Raw genomic sequence first — 20236 nt, 5'->3', positions numbered from 1 at the left:
TTTCATGAAATCACACATACAATACACCAAATTAAAGCTACACTTGTTTTGAATCCAGCCAACGTGTCAGATTTCAAAAAGGCTTTACGGCGAAAGCAAACGATGCTATTATCTGAGGACAGCACCCCAGCAAACAAACAGACAATCATATTTCAACCCTCCAGGCGTGACACAAAACGCAGAAATAAAGATATAATTCATGCCTTACCTTTGACGAGCTTCTTATGTTGGCACTCCAATATGTCCCATAAACATCACAAATGGTCCTTTTGTTCGATTAATTCCGTCGATATATATCCAAAATGTCCATTTATTTGGCTCGTTTGATCCAGAAAAACACTGGTTCCAACTCGCGCAACATGACTACAAAATATCTCAAAAGTTACCTGTAAGCTTTGTCCAAATATTTCAAACTACTTTCCTAATACAACTTTAGGTATTTTAATGTAAATAATCGATACAATTTAAGACGGGATTAACTGTGTTCAATACCGGAGGAAAGCAAAGTGGAGCGTGCTTTTCAGGTCACGCGCCTCTATCAAAGAGTACACTTCTCTCTACCCTCGTTCTGAACAGTGCTACTTCTTCATTTCTCAAAGGAAAAACCTCAACCAATTTCTAAAGACTTGACATCCAGTGGAAGCGATAGGAACTGCAAGAAAGTCCCTTAGAAATCTGGATTCCCAATGAAAACCCATTGAAAAGAGTGACCTCAAAAACAAAATCTGAATGGTTTGTCCTCGGGGTTTTGCCTGCCAAATAAGTTCTGTTATACTCACAGACATGATTCAAACAGTTTTAGAAACTGCAGAGTCTTTTCTATCCAAATCTACTAATAATGCATATCCTAGCTTCTGGGCCTGAGTGGCATTCAGTTTACTTTGGACACGCTTTTCATCTGGATGTGAAAATGCTGCCCCCTATCCCAAATAAGTTTTTAAGCAAGGTGTTTAAATTCTGCAGACAGAAGTCTTGAGAATCTGATGTTGTCTTTGGTTATAGCCCTATCCCTCTAGAGTTGAGAATCTGATGTATTTGTTGAATCTCTGGCATCGTGCTGCTTTGAGACCCTGGCAGACATCACGCTGCGTTTAGCCACTCTGCCATTCATCACTCTGGCCTGCTGGGGCGACGGGGTTCGCTCTCTCTCGCGCTCGCTCCTCCTCTCGCTCTCTCTCTCTCTCTCTCGCTCCTTTCTCTCTGTCATTCTCTGTATTTTTCCACTATTGAGGGGAGCAGGATTTATGAAGGGGGTCACATTTCACTCCCCTTATCTTTTAATAGCCTCTCTTTGTGTTGGCTGCACCTGATAGGAGTACAATACAGCTGCAGCCCTGCTTCTAATGCAGAGGCGTTCAGGGGGCAGCAGAGGGAACTGAGAGAGAGACAACTCTGCTTCTAATGCAGAGGCGTTCAGGGGGCAGCAGAGGGAACTGAGAGAGAGACAACTCTGCTTCTAATGCAGAGGCGTTCAGGGGGCAGCAGAGGGAACTGAGAGGGAGACAACTCTGCTTCTTCCGCTGGTGGGTCTGGATGGCTTTATTTCCCCAGCTGTGTTTAGCCAGTGAGGTCCCCGATGTAACTTAAGCTACCTACATTTCAGAGCTCACATGTTCAGCAGGGGTTCTCAGATCTGCAGGAAACACAACTTTTATTTGAGGCATTAAAGGCGAATTAAAGAGCTTAAGGAAACTATACCAAATAAAACTGGCTTCATGTGCTGGGATAGTTTCAAGTAGTAACCTTTTTTTATGTAGTGTTCTCTACATACAGCAGTTGGCTCTAAAATTAAGCCTCACTCCTATTAGGGCCGGGGTGGCTTTTTCCAGCTGTTGTTGAAGCTAACATTGTTTAGTTTTTTGCCCTGTGAGAAGAGTGTTTGTCTACAATAGCAGATTTAAAAGTACAACAACCCGTGTATAGGCTTCATTGAATAGCAGCAGTTTTTTAAATGTTTGCTTACTAGTTTTTACTTCTTCAATGTGAAGCCACAGCTCCAGAGGGAGAGAGAGTGTGTGTGTGTTAGAACACAGAACCACTGCACAGAATGTTTATGAACAAATGTTTCTGATCTCCCGCTCTCTCTCTCTCGTTCTCTCTCTCGCTCTCAGGTCTTTAAAGTGAACGGCGTCACACGGGTGTCCCAGCCAGGCGTGCACACGGCCGGTGCCCAAAAAACGAAAGACTTCAGACTGCCGTCCAAAACTGTGAAGGGCCAAGTCACATACACCAAAGCAAAACGAGAACTGGTCAAGAAAACCAAACTGAACCACCGCAAACACAGCACTGCTGCTTCCCATAGAGCCAATAGCAACAATCACCACCGCCACCAGCGACTCCCCCTCTCCAACTCAGGAAAAGCCCAGAATAGCAAAGCAAAAACACGCAAACAGGTGTTATTATCCAATGGGGTGTACAAGGTGGCTAACGGGGGCGGTGTGCGCCTCAACGGTCGCCTCTGTGCCAAGCAGGAGGTGGGCAGGCAGGGGCGTGAGGGGCTGAGGAACTCCAAGCGGAGGCTGGAGGTGGCGGTAGCAGCCATCGGGGCGGTGGCTGACTCCCAGGGTCAGCTGGTCATCCTGGAGAATAACCCCAACCCTAAGAAGACAAAACAGCACCAGACCAGCCCTCTGGAAACACGCAGTAAGAAAGCCTGTCAGGACAAGACCTTGGTCCCCAACGGACACATCGTCATGGAAACCACCCCTCCCCCGACCCTGCTAGCCCCACCCCCTCCCCCGACTCCTCCCGCCACACCACCAGCCAATCCAGAGCCAGAGCGCCAGCGGCCCAAGCGGGCGTCAGCCGGCAAGCTGATGTTCATCAGACAAGCACAGCAGCGGGCGCAGGTTGCCTCTAACCCTAACCACAACCGCTCAACTACCTCAGAATCCCCTTGCCACACTTCTGGACACAATCCTGGACATATCCCTCACAAACCAGCAGAGCCCCGGCCTGACAGGGAGTGGGAAAGGGAGAAGGAGAGGGAGAGAGAGAGGGCGGAGAGGAGTAGGGTGAGCTGGGCGGCGTTGGGTGAGGCGCCAGTGTTCTGTCCCACCCAGCGGGAGTTCCAGGACCCCCTGGTGTACCTGGACTCTGTGCGGGAGGGGGCAGAGCCCTGCGGACTTTGTCGTGTGGTTCCCCCGGCTGACTGGCGCCCAGAGTGCAAACTGAACGATGAGATGCGCTTTGTGACCCAGGTGCAGCGCATCCACAAGCTGGGCCGTCGCTGGGGCCCCAATGTACAGAGGCTAGCCTGCATCAAGAAGCACCTCAAATCTCAGGGCATCACCATGGAAGACCCCCCGCTCATCGGTGAGTCTAACTCATAGACTGTCCCTACTTTACCAGCCACACACACCCCTAACCCGATCCCCCTGGTCGTTGGTTAGTCTCAGACAGTCAAACACACTCATATAGGCTGGACGAATGTTGCAAAACAAATCTCTTTAGCGAACATTGGGTCTCGAAGGTATTGACAATCCAATAAAATGTTTGTTGCGTTCCACCAATGATATCTGGTATTTTTACTGCAGATGTCAATAACAATATTCAGATGTATGTCTGTGAGGCAGTAAAACCACAACCTAGCAGGTTGCCTGACACCTTAGATTTCTCACTCAGCAGCTTGATGTGTTTTTACACTGACTGGGCTCTGAAAGAGGCTGTTTATCTGACTGAAATAAATGTTTGAGTCTGTATAAGAATGCGGCCGATGTTGTGCTATCATTACCGAAGAAGTGTTAAACTCATGGCCATTGACCCTCACCCATTCCTCTCTCCCCAGGCGGCTGTGGGGTTTGGGTTAGGCTTAACCCTGTATCTGACCCCATCTCCCTCTCTTCCTCCAGGTGGCTGTGAGGTGGACCTGGCTCGGTTCTTCCAGCTGATTAATGACATGGGCGGCATGCAGCAGGTGATGGACCTGAAGAAGTGGAGTAAACTGGCTGATCTGCTGCGGATCCCCAAGTCAGCCCAGGACCGTCTAGCCAAGCTGCAGGAGTCCTACCTCCAGTACCTGCTGTCGTATGACTCTCTGTCCCCCGAGGAGCACCGACGCCTGGAGAGGGAGGTGCTGCAGGAGAAGGAGGGCTTGGAACGCCTCAGGGGGCCCCTGGAGGGCCACACAGAGAGGAGCCTGGTCCTGCCGCGCTACGAGCCTAAGAACGGGCTGGCCGGCAGTCTGGTGCAGCGCAGCAACGGTCAGCTGTGCAGCCGGCTGAAGGAGCTGGACACTCAGCAGCTGAAGGTGGGACGCCGGAGGCTGTTCGCTCAGGAAAAGAATAATGGGGACAAGACACAGCAGGATGAAGAGGAGGCGGATATGGAGAAAGGCGTTCTCAGTGACCAGCACAAGTGTATTTACAAGGTGAGGACCGGGCAACAACAATGCACATCCTTTTTAAAACTGCGTTTTTGTTCATTCCTCTCATTCCTCTCACGCCTCACACGTTATCTAGTTCCAGTCCTGCCTGCTCTATTCTGTTGTTTTAGCTGATGGAATGTAGGTCAGTGCTGAGCTGGCTGAAATGGAACCACAGACAGCAGGCCTCTGCTTCTCTACTCCACATCGCTCTGCCCTGCCCTGCCTCTCTCTGTGTTAACACTGCCCACACTTCGGCCTACACACACATACAGTTGAAGTCAAAAGTTTACATACACTTAGGTTGGAGTCATTAACTTGTTTTTCAACCTCTCCACAAATTTTTGGTTAACAAACTATAGTTTTGGCAAGTCGGTTAGGACATCTACTTTGTGCATGACACAAGTCATTTTTCCAACAATTGTTTACAGACAGATTATTTCACTTATAATTCACTGTATCCAGTGGGTCAGAAGTTTACATGCACTATGTTCACTGTGCCTATAAACAGCTTGGAAAATTTCAGAAAATGATGTCATGGCTTTAGAAGCTTCTGATAGGCTAATTGACATCATTTGTGTCAATTTGAGGTGTACCTGTGGATGTATTTCGAGGCCGACCTTCAAATTCAGTGCCTCTTTGCTTGACATCATGGGAAAATCAAAAGAATTCAGCCAAAACCTTAGGAAAAAAATGGGAGACCTCCACAAGTCTGGTTCATCCTTGGGAGCATTTTCCAAATGCCTCAAGGTACCACGTTCATCTGTAGAAACAATAGTACGCAAGTATAAACACCATGGGACCACGCAGCCGTCATACCCTCAGGAAGGAGACGCGTTCTGTCTCCTAGAGATGAATGTACTTTGCTGTTGTTCTGGGATTGATTTACACTTTTCGCACCAAAGGCCCTTGTGAAGATGCTCGAGGAAACGGGTACAAAAGTATCTATATCCACAGTAAAACAAGTCCTATATCGACATAACCTGAAAGGCCGCTCAGCAAGGAAGAAGCCACTGCTCCAAAACCGCCATAAAAATGCCAGACTACGGTCTGCAACTGCACATGGGTACAATGATTGTACTTTTTTGAGAAATGTCCTCTGGTCTAATGAAACTAAAATAGAACTGTTTGGCCATAATGACCATTATGTTTGGAGGAAAAGGGGGGAGGCTTGCAAGCCGAAGAACACCATCCCAACCGTGAAGCACGGGGGTGGCAGCATCATGTTGTGGGGGTTGCTTCAGGAGGGACTGGTGCACTTCACAAAATAGATGGCAGCATGAGGCAGGAAAATTATGTGGATATATTGAAGAAACATCTCAAGACAACAGTCAAGAAGTTAAAGCTTGGTTGCAAATGAGTTTTCCAAATGGACAACGACCCCAAGCATACTTCCAAAGATGTGGAAAAATGGCTTAAGGACAACAAAGTCAAGTCCTGACCTCAATCACAAAGCCCTGACCTCAATCCTATAGGTAATTTGTAGGCAGAACTGAAAAAGCGTGTGCAAGCAAGGAGGCCTACAAACCTGACTCAGTTACACCAGCTCTGTCAGGAGGAATGGGCCAAAATTCACCCAACTTATTGTGGGAAGCTTGTGGAAGGCTACTCGAAACGTTTGACCCAAGTTAAACACTTTAAAGGCAATGCTACCAAATACTAATTGAGTGTATGTAAACTTCTGACCCACTGGGAATGTGATATAAATGAATATATAAAGCTGAAATAAATCATTCTCTACTATTATTCTGACTTTTCACATTCTTAAAATAAAGTGGTGATCCTAGCTGACCTAAGACAGGGAATTTAGGATTAAATGTCAGGAATTGTGAAAAACTGAGTTTAAATGTATTTGGCTAAGGTGTATGTAAACTTCCGACTTCAACTGTATACACACACACACACACGGCAGCTTCCTGACCCAGGCGCTCCCCCTGCTGCTCTTCTCAAATCATGTCACATGTGCCACATATAACAGGTGTAGACCTTACAGTGAAATTCATACTTACAAGCCCTTAACCAGCAATGCAGTTCAATAAATAGTTTTTAAATAAAATAAAGTAAAAAAATACAAAGTAACACAGTAGAATTACATAACAATAATGAGGCTATATACAGGGGGCCCGGTACTGAGTAAATGTGCGTGGGTACAGGTTAGAGGAGGTAAGGTACCCTGAGTGTGATGTAATATAGTTTCTAACCCTAGCCCACTGTGTGTCTGTGATCATGACATCTCAAACACTGTTCTGGTCTGGATTCCATTTCAATCGTTTCCCTCCCCAACACAAGCAGACCCATAAGACGTGAGATCAGTACAATTACAGTAACCCAGAGACAGTGCAGGCAGATTTTATCGACGCCATCATGGCCCCTCCAATCTGACGAGGCATCCCAGGGAAGGTTCATATTAGCTAGTCATGCTCAGAAACGTTGGACACAGATATGGAGCTGCAGAGACTTGCATACAGTACACTCAGGTCATCCAGTCTTTCATTTTCATTGCATAATTAAGCCCTGGTGTGTATGGCTATATGTTTCGCTTTAAGGCTCGTCCATAGGCTGGTATTTGCTTTTACAGGGTACCTGACTCTGTTTGATGCTAGTTGAACTACGTGGCTCATTTTGTGTTGCAGGGGAAATCTGTATCTCTCACCAACTTCTTTAGGATAGCCAGGAACACCATGACCATGTGCTTTAACAAAGAGCCCGGTGCTGCTGAGGTCGAGGTAAGAATGGCATGTCTTAGTCACTACTGTAAATGGAGCTTCTTTTTTTTGTGTGCACATTTTATCGATCACTGCTCACTTCTCCTTTTTGTCTTCCTTGACAGCAAGAATACTGGAGGATAGTGGAGCAGAGGCACTGCCATGTGGCAGTGCATTATGGGAAAGTGGACACCAACACACACGGAAGTGGCTTCCCCGTGGGAAAGTCAGAGCCATTTTCTAAGTAAGAAGACCCAATGTCATCACACACTAAACAAAGAAATACCCAATATGGTCCCACTTTATATTACGTTTGGCGCCATAAAGCCTTCAAAATGCCTTCAATAGCACTACATAAATGTGTTAATCTATAACCATATCTCATGCTTTTATAAAGGGTTCATAAATTTGGCATAACTGACAATCACCAATGTCAAATGTGACATAACCCACTATGTCAAATATGATACAGTATGACAGGGTTATAAATGCTTTGAAGCCTCAATTTAATGATTTTAAGAGGTGCTTATGCCATATAGTGGGTTATGTCGTATTTGACATTGGCGGTTATGCCACATTTATGAACCCTTTATAAAGCATGACCTACAGTTATAAATTTGTAACACTTTTGTGTAGTGTTTATGAAGGCTTTATGAAGCTTTTATAAGCTGCTCGTCATTTAGTGTGACCAACAATATCTCTTGACTGGCCACTGTGGAATGACTGTGTCCTCCATCTGACCCTGACAGTGACTGTTTGTGTCCTCCATCTAAACCTGACAGTGACTGTTTGTGTCCTCCATCTAAACCTGACAGTGACTGTTTGTGTCCTCCATCTAAACCTGACAGTGACTGTTTGTGTCCTCCATCTAAACTTGACAGTGACTGTTTGTGTCCTCCATCTAAACCTGACAGTGACTGTTTGTGTCCTCCATCTAAACCTGACAGTGACTGTTTGTGTCCTCCATCTAAACCTGACAGTGACTGTTTGTGTCCTCCATCTAAACCTGACAGTGACTGTTTGTGTCCTCCATCTAAACCTGACAGTGACTGTTTGTGTCCTCCATCTAAACCTGACAGTGACTGTTTGTGTCCTCCATCTAAACCTGACAGTGACTGTTTGTGTCCTCCATCTAAACCTGACAGTGACTGTTTGTGTCCTCCATCTAAACCTGACAGTGACTGTTTGTGTCCTCCATCTAAACCTGACAGTGACTGTTTGTGTCCTCCATCTAAACCTGACAGTGACTGTTTGTGTCCTCCATCTAAACCTGACAGTGACTGTTTGTGTCCTCCATCTAAACCTGACAGTGACTGTTTGTGTCCTCCATCTAAACCTAACAGTGACTGTTTGTGTCCTCCATCTAAACCTGACAGTGACTGTTTGTGTCCTCCATCTAAACCTGACAGTGACTGTTTGTGTCCTCCATCTAAACCTGACAGTGACTGTTTGTGTCCTCCATCTAAACCTGACAGTGACTGTTTGTGTCCTCCATCTAAACCTGACAGTGACTGTTTGTGTCCTCCATCTGACCCTGACAGTGACTGTTTGTGTCCTCCATCTAAACCTGACAGTGACTGTTTGTGTCCTCCATCTGACCCTGACAGTGACTGTTTGTGTCCTCCATCTAAACCTGACAGTGACTGTTTGTGTCCTCCATCTAAACCTGACAGTGACTGTTTGTGTCCTCCATCTAAACCTGACAGTGACTGTTTGTGTCCTCCATCTAAACCTGACAGTGACTGTTTGTGTCCTCCATCTGACCCTGACAGTGACTGTTTGTGTCCTCCATCTAAACCTGACAGTGACTGTTTGTGTCCTCCATCTAAACCTGACAGTGACTGTTTGTGTCCTCCATCTAAACCTGACAGTGACTGTTTGTGTCCTCCATCTAAACCTGACAGTGACTGTTTGTGTCCTCCATCTAAACCTGACAGTGACTGTTTGTGTCCTCCATCTAAACCTGACAGTGACTGTTTGTGTCCTCCATCTAAACCTGACAGTGACTGTTTGTGTCCTCCATCTAAACCTGACAGTGACTGTTTGTGTCCTCCATCTGACCCTGACAGTGACTGTTTGTGTCCTCCATCTGACCCTGACAGTGACTGTTTGTGTCCTCCATCTAAACCTGACAGTGACTGTTTGTGTCCTCCATCTAAACCTGACAGTGACTGTTTGTGTCCTCCATCTAAACCTGACAGTGACTGTTTGTGTCCTCCATCTAAACCTGACAGTGACTGTTTGTGTCCTCCATCTAAACCTGACAGTGACTGTTTGTGTCCTCCATCTAAACCTGACAGTGACTGTTTGTGTCCTCCATCTAAACCTGACAGTGACTGTTTGTGTCCTCCATCTAAACCTGACAGTGACTGTTTGTGTCCTCCATCTAAACCTGACAGTGACAGTGACTGTTCACTCTCCGTTTCAGACATGGATGGAACCTCACTGTCCTCCCAAATAATTCTGGATCCATTCTGCGGCATCTTGGAGCCGTGCCCGGTGAGATTTCTACCCTAACCCCTCATCCTCACTCTAACCCTCACCCCTGATCCTCAACCCCTCTCACACACAAACCCTCACCCCTGAGGTACCTCTCTCTGCTGGAGACAATGGGAAGATCTCAGTTGTATACTCCTCGTCTCCTTCCCTAAACCAATTGGATAAGAATACCAGAGGTCCCTCCCTTGTGACCTGTTCCTCCAATGGGTTTTGAGAAAGAGCTGAGGAGAGAGGACACGAGGAGTATTGAGATCTTCCCATTGTGAGGCCTGTTGTGGTCTCTGCTGTTTTAAAACTGACTTCTCTGTCTCTCCGTAGGGGTGACCATTCCCTGGCTGAACATTGGCATGGTCTTTTCTACCTCATGCTGGTCTCGAGACCAAAACCGCCTTCCATACATTGATTACTTACACACTGGTGCTGACTGCATTTGGTAAGTATCCCAACATGACCACCTCTGTCTCTCTTCCTCCTCACAGGTCATGTGTACTGTACAAGGACATTACAAAGATATGTGGTTTTTCTAAGGTGACATGGAATTAACACCCATCTCGGATCAGGCTTGTAATTAGCTGATCAAAATCCATCTTCCTTGAACACACGCCAGTCTTTTGGAAATATGTATTTATGCCAAAGTGGCTCTCTTTAAAGCCACCCAGAAATGACTGGGTGGCAGCGAAGCCACAGACATTAGTGTGTTGTGTATTTGACCTGTTATGAAGGCAATGTTTATTCTCTTTGCATTAGCCCAACTTGAATGTAATGGTAATGAAGGGGTTGAGAAAGGGCATTGGCTGTAGACATCCACCAGCCCAACCCCTCCCTCCCCATGTATGCTACCTGCTCATTGGTGGTGACACAGGTGAGTAGCAATGTGCTAGGAGGTTCCTGAGATGAAGGCAAGTCATAATCAACATCATTGACCGCCTGCTCTCTTGAAGTATGAATGTTCCCCTCATCTTTTCATGGTGTGTCTGCATGTATTAGGCCAGGGGTTCCCAAACATTTTCACTCGGGACCCCCTGTCCAGCACACGCCATGTCTATTTCTAAGGGCACAAGAACCGCTCATGACACAAACTGTTCACACCCCTCTTGGTGGTGGAGAGAATTTCAGGTTTAAAGCATATTTCCTGCAATTCTACACATTTTGTCATGGGGTGCAAAGAAAATGTTGTAGTTTTAAAGCAAATTTTCTTCCAATTCTATGTCTAATGCCATGTCTAATGTGTATTCTTGTGATATTTGAGTGACCAAAAAATTACAACAGTATCTATGGAATACAACATCTAAGTTTTAAAAAAGTTAGCTGACATGGGCTAGTTGATCTGGACATTTCTTAAGTTATAAATAGCTCTCTAAGGTACACAATATATACAAAAGTATGTGGACACCGCTTCAAATGAGTGGATTTGGCTATTTCAGCCACACCCGTTGCTGACAGGTGTATAAAATCGAGCACACTGCCATACAATCTCCATAGACAAACATTGGCAGTAGAATGGCCTTACTGAAGAGCTCAGTGACTTTCAAAGGGGCACTGTCATTTTATTTATTGAACCTTATTTTAACTAGGCAAGTCTGTTAAGAACAAATTCTTATTTTCAATGACGGCCTACACCGGCCAAACCCAGACGACCCTGGGCCAATTGCGTGCCGCCCTCTGGGACTCCCAATCACGGCTGGTTGTGATACAGCCTGGATGCCACCTTTACAACAAGTCAGTTCGTCAAATTTCTGCCCTGCTAGAGCTGCCTCAGTCAACTGTAAGTGTTATTGTGAAGTGGAAACGTCTAGAAGCAACAACGGCTCAGCCGCAAAGTGGTAGGCCACACAAGCGCAAAGAACGGGGCTGCCGAGTGCTGAAGCGTGTAGCGTGTAAAAATTGTCTGTCCTCAGTTGCAACACTCCAAACTGCCTCTGGAAGCAACCTCAACACAATAACGTTTTTTCGGGAGCTTCATAAAATGCGTTTCCATGGCCAAGCAGCCGCACACAAGCCTAAGATCACCGTGCACAATACCAAACGTCTGCTGGAGTGGCGTAAAGCTCGCCGCCATTGAACTCTGGAGCAGTGGAAACACGTTCTCTGGAGTGATGAATCATGCTCCACCATCTGAGAGTCCAACGAAGAATCTTGGATTGGCGGATGCGAGGAAAACTCTACATTTACATTTAAGTCATTTAGCAGACGCTCTTATACAAATTGGAAAGTTCATACATATTCATCCTGGTCCCCCCGTGGGGAATGAACCCACAACCCTGGCGTTGCAAGCGCCATGCTCTACCAACTGAGCCACACGGGACCCCAAATGCATAGTGCCAACTGTAAAGTTTGGTGGAGGAGGAATAATGGTATGGAGCTGTTTTTCATGGTTTGGGCTAGGCCCCTTCGCTCCAGTGAAGGGAAACCTTAACACTACAGCATACAATGACATTCTAGACAATTCTGCGCTTCTAACTTTGTGGCAACAGTTTGGGCTAAGGCCCTTTCTCATTTCAGCATGACAATGCCCCGTGCACAAAGCGAGGTCCATTCAGAAATGGTTTGTTGAGATCGGTGTGGAAGAACTTGACTGGCTTGCACAGAGCCCTGAGATCAACCCCATCGAACACCTTTGGGATGAATTGGAACGCCGACTGCGAGCCAGGCCTAATCGCCCAACATCAGTACCCGACCTCACTAATGCTCTTGTGGCTGAATGGAAGCAAATCCCAGAATGGAAGCTGTTATAGCAGCATGGGGGGGACCAACTCCATATTTATGCCCATGATTTTGGAATGAGATATTCGACGAGCAGGTGTCCATGTACTTTTGGTCATGTAGTGTATGCAATGGCTAACATAAGAGGAACTGATGATGAACTACCCAATTTTGAAAGTGCACCTGGCGCCTTCTACGATTATAACTTTCAAGAGTAAGTTTAAAGCCGACCCCTCGCACCCCTTCGTTTGGGAAACACTGTCCTAGAGTTACAGGAAAGGGCCAGACAGCCTGTCTACATGTGCCAGAGTTACAGGAAAGGGCCAGACAGCCTGTCTACATGTGCCAGAGTTACAGGAAAGGGCCAGACAGCCTGTCTACATGTGCCAGAGTTACAGGAAAGGGCCAGACAGCCTGTCTACATGTGCCAGAGTTACAGGAAAGGGCCAGACAGCCTGTCTACATGTGCCAGAGTTACAGGAAAGGGCCAGACAGCCTGTCTACATGTGCCAGAGTTACAGGAAAGGGACAGACAGCCTGTCTACATGTGCCAGAGTTACAGGAAAGGGCCAGACAGCCTGTCTACATGTGCCAGAGTTACAGGAAAGGGCCAGACAGCCTGTCTACATGTGCCAGAGTTACAGGAAAGGGCCAGACAGCCTGTCTACATGTGCCAGAGTTACAGGAAAGGGCCAGACAGCCTGTCTACATGTGCCAGAGTTACAGGAAAGGGCCAGACAGCCTGTCTACATGTGCCAGAGTTACAGGAAAGGGCCAGACAGCCTGTCTACATGTGCCAGAGTTACAGGAAAGGGCCAGACAGCCTGTCTACATGTGCCAGAGTTACAGGAAAGGGCCAGACAGCCTGTCTACATGTGCCAGAGTTACAGGAAAGGGCCAGACAGCCTGTCTACATGTGCCAGAGTTACAGGAAAGGGCCAGACAGCCTGTCTACATGTGCCAGAGTTACAGGAAAGGGCCAGACAGCCTGTCTACATGTGCCAGAGTTACAGGAAAGGGCCAGACAGCCTGTCTACATGTGCCAGAGTTACAGGAAAGGGCCAGACAGCCTGTCTACATGTGCCAGAGTTACAGGAAAGGGCCAGACAGCCTGTCTACATGTGCCAGAGTTACAGGAAAGGGCCAGACAGCCTGTCTACATGTGCCAGAGTTACAGGAAAGGGCCAGACAGCCTGTCTACATGTGCCAGAGTTACAGGAAAGGGCCAGACAGCCTGTCTACATGTGCCAGAGTTACAGGAAAGGGCCAGACAGCCTGTCTATATGTGCCAGAGTTACAGGAAAGGGCCAGACAGCCTGTCTATATGTCCTAGAGTTACAGGAAGTGCTAGTTTGGGATGCTCTAGAACAAGCGTAAGTCTGTTACACTATTCCCAGAGGACTTAGTTGTCCAGGTGAGTCTGTGAAAAAGATCTCATTCTATAATGCAATCAAGATCCTCCATTTGACAGATGAAACCACAGACGGACTGACCACTCTACCTACAGGCTATGATCCGTACAGGCTGTGATTCCCCACAGGAAAGCGGCCTCTCAGGCTGTCATTCACTTTGTCAACCTTCTCTCTCGCACATCTTGAGGCAGTGCATAAGCACAGACCTTCCTCTGACTGTTCAAAGCTAGGGGTTACACTGCACAGTTGATGTCCAGCATCACACACACACACACACACACACACACACACACACACACACACACACACACACACACACACACACACACACACACACACACACACACAGTTGGATGAGCCTGAGTGGTCCCCTCTCGCCCTGCCAGGTATTCTGTTCCTGCTGAAGAGAAGGTGAAGCTTGACAAGGTGGTTCACACACTGCTGCAGGCCAACGGGACTCCCGGGCTGGAGATGCTGGAGAAGAACATCATGATCTCTCCGGAGGTGCTTTGTCGAGAGGGTATCAAGGTCCACCGCACCGTCCAGCAGAGCGGTCAGTTTGTGGTCTGCTTCCCTGGGACCTTTGTGTCCAAGGTCTGCTGTGGCTACAGTGTGTCGGAAACCGTTCACTTTGCCACCCCCCAGTGGATGAACCTGGGATACGAGGCTTCTAAGGTAAGGCTGAAGCTGGAGCTGCTGTCTGCTGCTGTCTGCTTCCTCCCTGTGGCCATTTAGAGATATAGCTCATTGTCTACAACAGTATCTCTAGAACAGGGCTGCCCACCCCTGTATCTGGAGAGCTACTCTGTCCTGTAGGTTTTCGCTGCAACCCTAATTTAGCACACCTGATTCTAATAATTAGCTGGCTGATGAGATTAATCAGGTTAGTTCATTGGGGTTGGAGCTGAAACCTCCATGAGGGTATTGTAGCTCTCCAGGACAGGGCTGGTGAGCCCCGCTGTACAGTCTATGCACATTTTTGTTCCTGTTGATTAGTGTTGTGTCATGTGTAATCTGTAATGTAGTTTAATCTGGCTGGTACAAAAGTCTGTAGAATATTCTGTCAATGTTCTGTGTTAACCGAGTGTCTCTCTGCCTTCCATCTGTAGGACCTTAAATGCCGGCACATAGCCAAACCCTTCTCCATGGAGAAGTTACTCTACCAGATCGCCACGGCCGAATCCAAACGCGAGAACGGACACCTTCTGACAACAATCTCCGCTCTTCTCAAAGACCTCAGGTGAGTAGCTATGGAAACCGATCACATCAAAACATGGATGCTGTTAGCGTCAGCTGCCATGGCAGTATGATCAAAGACCCCAAATGCACTCCATGCTTTAATGGATGGGCTTAGTGTCTACATCAAGGCCGAAAGACATTGAAATAGTACTGACTGTTGTTTGCTGTACTGTGCTTAATCCCTGAGTTGAGTTCTGTTGTGGCGTTCAGAATCACTGAGTTGTGTTGCTTTGTCTGCTCCAATAGGAACATAGAGATGAGACAACGGCAGGAACTGTACGAGGCGGGGCTTCTGTCTTCTGCCCGCTACGGAACACACGACAACAACCTGGTGCCCGGCGACGGACGCAAGAAACCCAGGAAGTGGCTGGCACTAGAGTCCTCAGAGAGACGCTGCCAGACCTGCCAACACCTCTGCTACCTGTCCATGGTGAGAGCTGTGCCATGGGGAATAGTGCTAGGGCTGTGCCACGGGGAATAGTGCTAGGGCTGTGCCACGGAGCCTAGTGCTAGGGCTGGGCTACGGGGAATAGTGCTAGGGCTGGGCCACGGGGAATAGGGCTAGGGCTGGGCCACGGGGAATAGTGCTAGGGCTGGGCTACGGGGAATAGTGCTAGGGCTGGGCCACGGAGACTAGTGCTAGGGCTGGGCTACGGGGAATAGTGCTAGGGCTGGGCCACGGAATAGGGCTGGGCCACGGGAAATAGTGCTAGGGCTGGGCCACGACGAATAGTGCTAGTGCTGGGCTACGGGGAATAGTGCTAGTGCTGGGCCACGGGGAATAGTGCTAGGGCTGGGGCTATGGAGACTAGTGCTAGGGCTGGGCTATGGAGACTAGGGCTGGGCTACGGGGAATAGTGCTAGGGCTGGGCTACGGAGACTAGTGCTAGGGCTGGGCTACGGGGAATAGTGCTAGGGCTGGGCTACGGGGAATAGTGCTAGGGCTGGGCTACGGGGAATAGTGCTAGGGCTGGGCTACGGGGAATAGTGCTAGGGCTGGGCTATGGGGAATAGTGCTAGGGCTGGGCTACGGGGAATAGTGCTAGGGCTGGGCTACGGGGAATAGTGCTAGGGCTGGGCTACGGAGACTAGTGCTATGATTAGTTGAACTAGCGCTGGTGCTGGGTGAGGATGAATGGAGTTGACCACTCCATGAAAATATGTGTTGTGTTGTCTACACCAGGTGGTCCAGGAGAATGAGAATGTGGTCTTCTGTCTGGAGTGTGCTCTGAGATACGTGGAGAATCACAAGTCCTGCAGAGGCCTCAAGATGATGTATCGTTATGATGAGGTAAGATGCCTTCCCAGAAAACCGGGAACATTCCCAGGACATTAGCTAACGTTCCCATTTAACTGCGCTATTGAATATATTGCTGAAGCGTTACAGATTGCGCGATGGACATGTAAAGTACATTTTCCGATTGAGCTGTCACATGCAACATTTACCGTGAACGCTGTCTCCATCACCTTGGGAACATTGCCTTTTAAGTTTAAATTGGGCTTTAACGCTGAACCTCCGCGATACGGATTGAATAGAGCCCTAAACTAGTTAGGGTTTTATCTAACATTAGGATGATAACGTCCCAAAAACATGAAAATATATATTTATTTTTTTATGTTTTAAATTAAATATCCTTGGCATGTTTTGTGTTATTAGAACTTTTGGGCAACCTAATGAATGTTCTGGGAACAATCACAGAACCGATTTTAGTTTGCTGGGATGGCCCGTTCTTATCTGAGTAGAATTGCTCAGAACCTTCAACAGTAGAGTGACGTAACATGCATATAACACATATGTTTTCTCTCTGATTCCTCCCTTCCCTGGCTGTGTCCCCCATGCTTCACCCCCCTGCAGGAGCAGATCAACAGCTTGGTGAAGCAGGTGTGTGGCAAGGCCCTGGAGAAGACGACTGAGAAATGTAATGCTGCGAGCCCCTTTAAACCACCACCCAAACGCGGTCCCCGGAAGAGAGCCACCGTGGAAGTGTCCCTGTCCCGCCTCTCCTCCCACCTGTCTCCCGCAGCCGTCTCATAAGGACGTTAACACCCCCCACTGCCCCTCCATCTTAGTTTGGCGAATCACTGTTGTCCTTTTTAAAGAAAGAAAAAATATTTCCAGCTTTTAATGCCCCAAATCTCCCCTACCTATACCCCTTACCATGACAAACTACCCCACCCCCCCCCCCCCCCCCCCCCCCCCCCCCCCTTAGTATGGCAAACTTGTGAAAGCAAACTGTATTTTTTTGCACTAGCACAGAAAAAACTATTTTTCAGTTAATTTTTTGGGGGGGGGTTAGTTGATGTCATCCTTAGCATTAATTGAAAAGTTCACCGGTAAATGTTGTGCCCCTTGCACTGCCCCCCTCTACACTTTTTGAGGAGAGGGTCAGATTGGTCTTCCCTATCCACACTGCAGTCACACCCATCGCCACCTGTCACTCAACTGTGAACAAAGGGACGAACGGAGAAGGTGCTCCTTTTTTCATTTTTATTGAAAGTAGAACCCAAAGTTTGCTCTCGTCTTCAGTTTTTGAAGATGAGTTGTTTATATTCTCCTCTTTTACCTGCAGCAGCTCCTGTTGTTTAGGGTCTGTTGCGCCCTAACCCACGCCAGGTAAAACTTGAAAGGCAGATGTGTTTTGGCTTGCTTGTTTTTATTTTGGATTTTAGCTTTGATTTTAGTCTTCTGTGTTTATTTTGTCGTTTTGTTCCTTGGTGGCTGTGGAACTAGCGGTGCCGTGGCTGTATGTCAGAAATACAGCCTGGTGTGCCGTATGTCAGAAACACAGACCTAGGTGCTGTGGCTGTACGTCAGAAATACAGACCTGGGTGCCGTATGTCAGAAACACAGACCTAGGTGCTGTGGCTGTACGTCAGAAATACAGACCTGGGTGCCGTATGTCAGAAACACAGACCTAGGTGCTGTGGCTGTACGTCAGAAATACAGACCTGGGTGCCGTTGGTCTCTGTGCCCGTAGTAGAAGGGAGGCCTCCTTTGCTAGCGAGTGAAAACTGTGCCTAATACTCAGCAAGGAGATCCATAGTTTTTGGTGCTGTTGGTTATTATTACTGTATAACAATACAAAAGAAAGGTGAGGTGCTGGCTAACTACTAGCCTCCTCTCCCACAGGTCGGTAGTCTCTACTCTCCTCTCCCACAGGGCGGTAGCCTCTACTCTCCTCTCCCACAGGGCGGTAGCCTCTACTCTCCTCTCCCACAGGGATGAGGTTCAAGGTTTTCATGTCCCACAGGGTTAGGTTAGGGTTCTAGGCTCTCCTCTCCCGCAGGGTTAAGTTAGGGTTCTAGGCTCTCCTCTCCCATAGGGTTAAGTTAGGGTTCTAGGCTCTCCTCTCCCACATGGTTAGGGTTCTAGGCTCTCCTCTCCCACAGGGATAGGGTTCTAGGCTCTCCTCTCCCACAGGGTTAGGGTTCTAGGCTTTCCTCTTCTAGATGTGCAATCATGTTAACATTCCATTCTTCCAGTCCTATTGTTTCAGCTGTACCAGTAAACATTAATTATTTTATTATTATTTTATATTTTTCTTGTGTATGCGTTCTGATGTGCGCGTAGAACCACTAGTCAAAGGGTGTAAAATGTGAAATATGGAAATCCATGTTCTTTTTTTTGCTTTTGCATTTTCCCTTTTTCAGATGTATGATTTTAGGAGTAAGTCCAACACAAAAACATAAACTTTTGTACATAATCCTGTAAATGTCTTTAAATACTTGAGCCTTTTCTGGGGTGAAGGAAGGAATGATGCCTCTAAAGGTATTAGTGGAAGCAAGGGAGGAAGTGCTTGATGAAGAAAAAGCCTTACGTTTCAGTTTCTTCATGTGTGTGTTTGATGCTTACAGGGTTGCTCTGGTTACGTGTATACATTTAAGTGCTGCTTACATCAGTGAGAAAGATATGGAGTAGCAATGGCCCCCTATTTTATTTTTTATTTTTTAGCTTTACTTTTTTAAAGAAAAGGGAAAATATGTTCACAAAAAAAATGGTTTTAAATTTTCATTACTGAAAATTCAACAATGTAGTAGCTCCTCATGTTGCACTGAGCTTGCCAGTGGTGGCTGACAAGGTGATCCTATTATCCAGTTTGTTGGTTGTTGTCCTTTACAGAAGACTGAACTGTTTTAGGAGTATTTAATGAAAACCAAGTTGGGTGTTTTCCACAGAAAGTGGTTGTCAAGTTTTTATGGCCTTACAATGTATTTTATTCAGATTTTTTTTTTTTTTGCATTTTCTTTTTCTACAGTATAAACTATTGCTCACGGTCTGGCAAGTTAATTTATTAGCGATGCGTCTCCAGCTTTCCTTCCATTTGGAAAGATTTCATGTTGGTTATATTGCCAGTTTTTTTACTTTTGCAGTTTGTACTAAAAGTTTAATAAAAACGTACAGACAATTCACTGTCTTTTCTTTTGAACCTGTGTGTATGTCTGTCTTTGTTGTTCTGAACATGTCATGTTGCGCAACTCACTAACCATTCTACAAATAAGTCTACTTTCCATGTCCAGGGGCCAAGCCTGACTAATTGGTCCATAACTTGATATAAATGCGTTCAGTATGAAACTAAAGAGTAAGCGGACCGATGTTGTCTGTAATGTACCTGCATACTTACCAGGGTCCAGGATGAGTTCTGTCCCGACTCTAGTAAGCCAGCCCAACCAGGTCATTGAAGTTCAAATGGTGACAAATAATATAGAAAAAGGGAAAATCTAAAAGGCATGCCATAACAAAAAGGTATGAAACCAACGCTGTAAGACCCCACCAGACCGAGAGGCTACTTAGTCCCCGTCTCACTCTGCAATAACCTGCTATTCACCCACACCTGTGAGCTACTACTCCATTAGCAGGCCTTTTGCTGCATGATATGATTCTATATAATCATGTTACACAGTTTACAAGTCATTCTAAACACCTATTCTTTCCATTAGACTGACGAGGTGAAAGCTATGATCCCTTATTGATGTCACTTGTTAAATCCACTTCAATCAGTGTATATGAAGGGGAGGAGACGGGTTAAAGAAGGATTTTTAAGCCTTGAGACAATTGAGACATGAATTGTGCATGTGTGCCGTCGAGGTTGAATGGGCAAGACAAAACATTTCAGTGCTTTTGAACGAGGTATTGTAGTAGTTGCCAGGCTCACCGGTTTGTGTCAAGAACAGCAACACTGCTGGATTTTTCACGCTCAACAGTTTCGTGTGTGTATCAAGAATGGTCCAGCCAATTTGACACATGAACCAGCATCCCTATGAAATGCTTTCGACACATTGTAGAGTCCATGTCCCAACGAATTGAGGCTGTTCGG

At 46.9% G+C, this 20236-nt stretch overlaps 1 protein-coding gene across 2 annotated transcripts in view; it reads left to right on the top strand.

Moving 5' to 3' along the window:
• Positions 1 to 19348, top strand: part of LOC120026981 (protein Jumonji-like) — a 95262-nt gene extending 75914 nt beyond the window's left edge. For both annotated transcript variants that reach the window (XM_038971804.1, XM_038971803.1), the window contains 11 exons: positions 2112 to 3315; positions 3852 to 4369; positions 6997 to 7089; positions 7194 to 7312; positions 9497 to 9567; positions 9886 to 10000; positions 14069 to 14357; positions 14792 to 14922; positions 15168 to 15351; positions 16105 to 16212; positions 16777 to 19348. In XM_038971804.1, the coding sequence (XP_038827732.1) occupies positions 2112 to 3315; positions 3852 to 4369; positions 6997 to 7089; positions 7194 to 7312; positions 9497 to 9567; positions 9886 to 10000; positions 14069 to 14357; positions 14792 to 14922; positions 15168 to 15351; positions 16105 to 16212; positions 16777 to 16956 (3012 nt within the window). In that variant the 3' untranslated portion in view covers positions 16957 to 19348. The remainder of the gene's footprint in view (positions 1 to 2111; positions 3316 to 3851; positions 4370 to 6996; positions 7090 to 7193; positions 7313 to 9496; positions 9568 to 9885; positions 10001 to 14068; positions 14358 to 14791; positions 14923 to 15167; positions 15352 to 16104; positions 16213 to 16776) is intronic.
• The last annotated feature ends 888 nt before the right edge of the window (positions 19349 to 20236 follow it).

The sequence above is a fragment of the Salvelinus namaycush genome, chromosome 32 (genome assembly GCF_016432855.1).
Source record: "Salvelinus namaycush isolate Seneca chromosome 32, SaNama_1.0, whole genome shotgun sequence".
Taxonomy (NCBI): domain Eukaryota; kingdom Metazoa; phylum Chordata; class Actinopteri; order Salmoniformes; family Salmonidae; genus Salvelinus; species Salvelinus namaycush.
The sequence above is the reverse complement of the archived record's forward strand: the minus strand, read 5'-3'. Positions and strand labels throughout refer to the sequence as shown.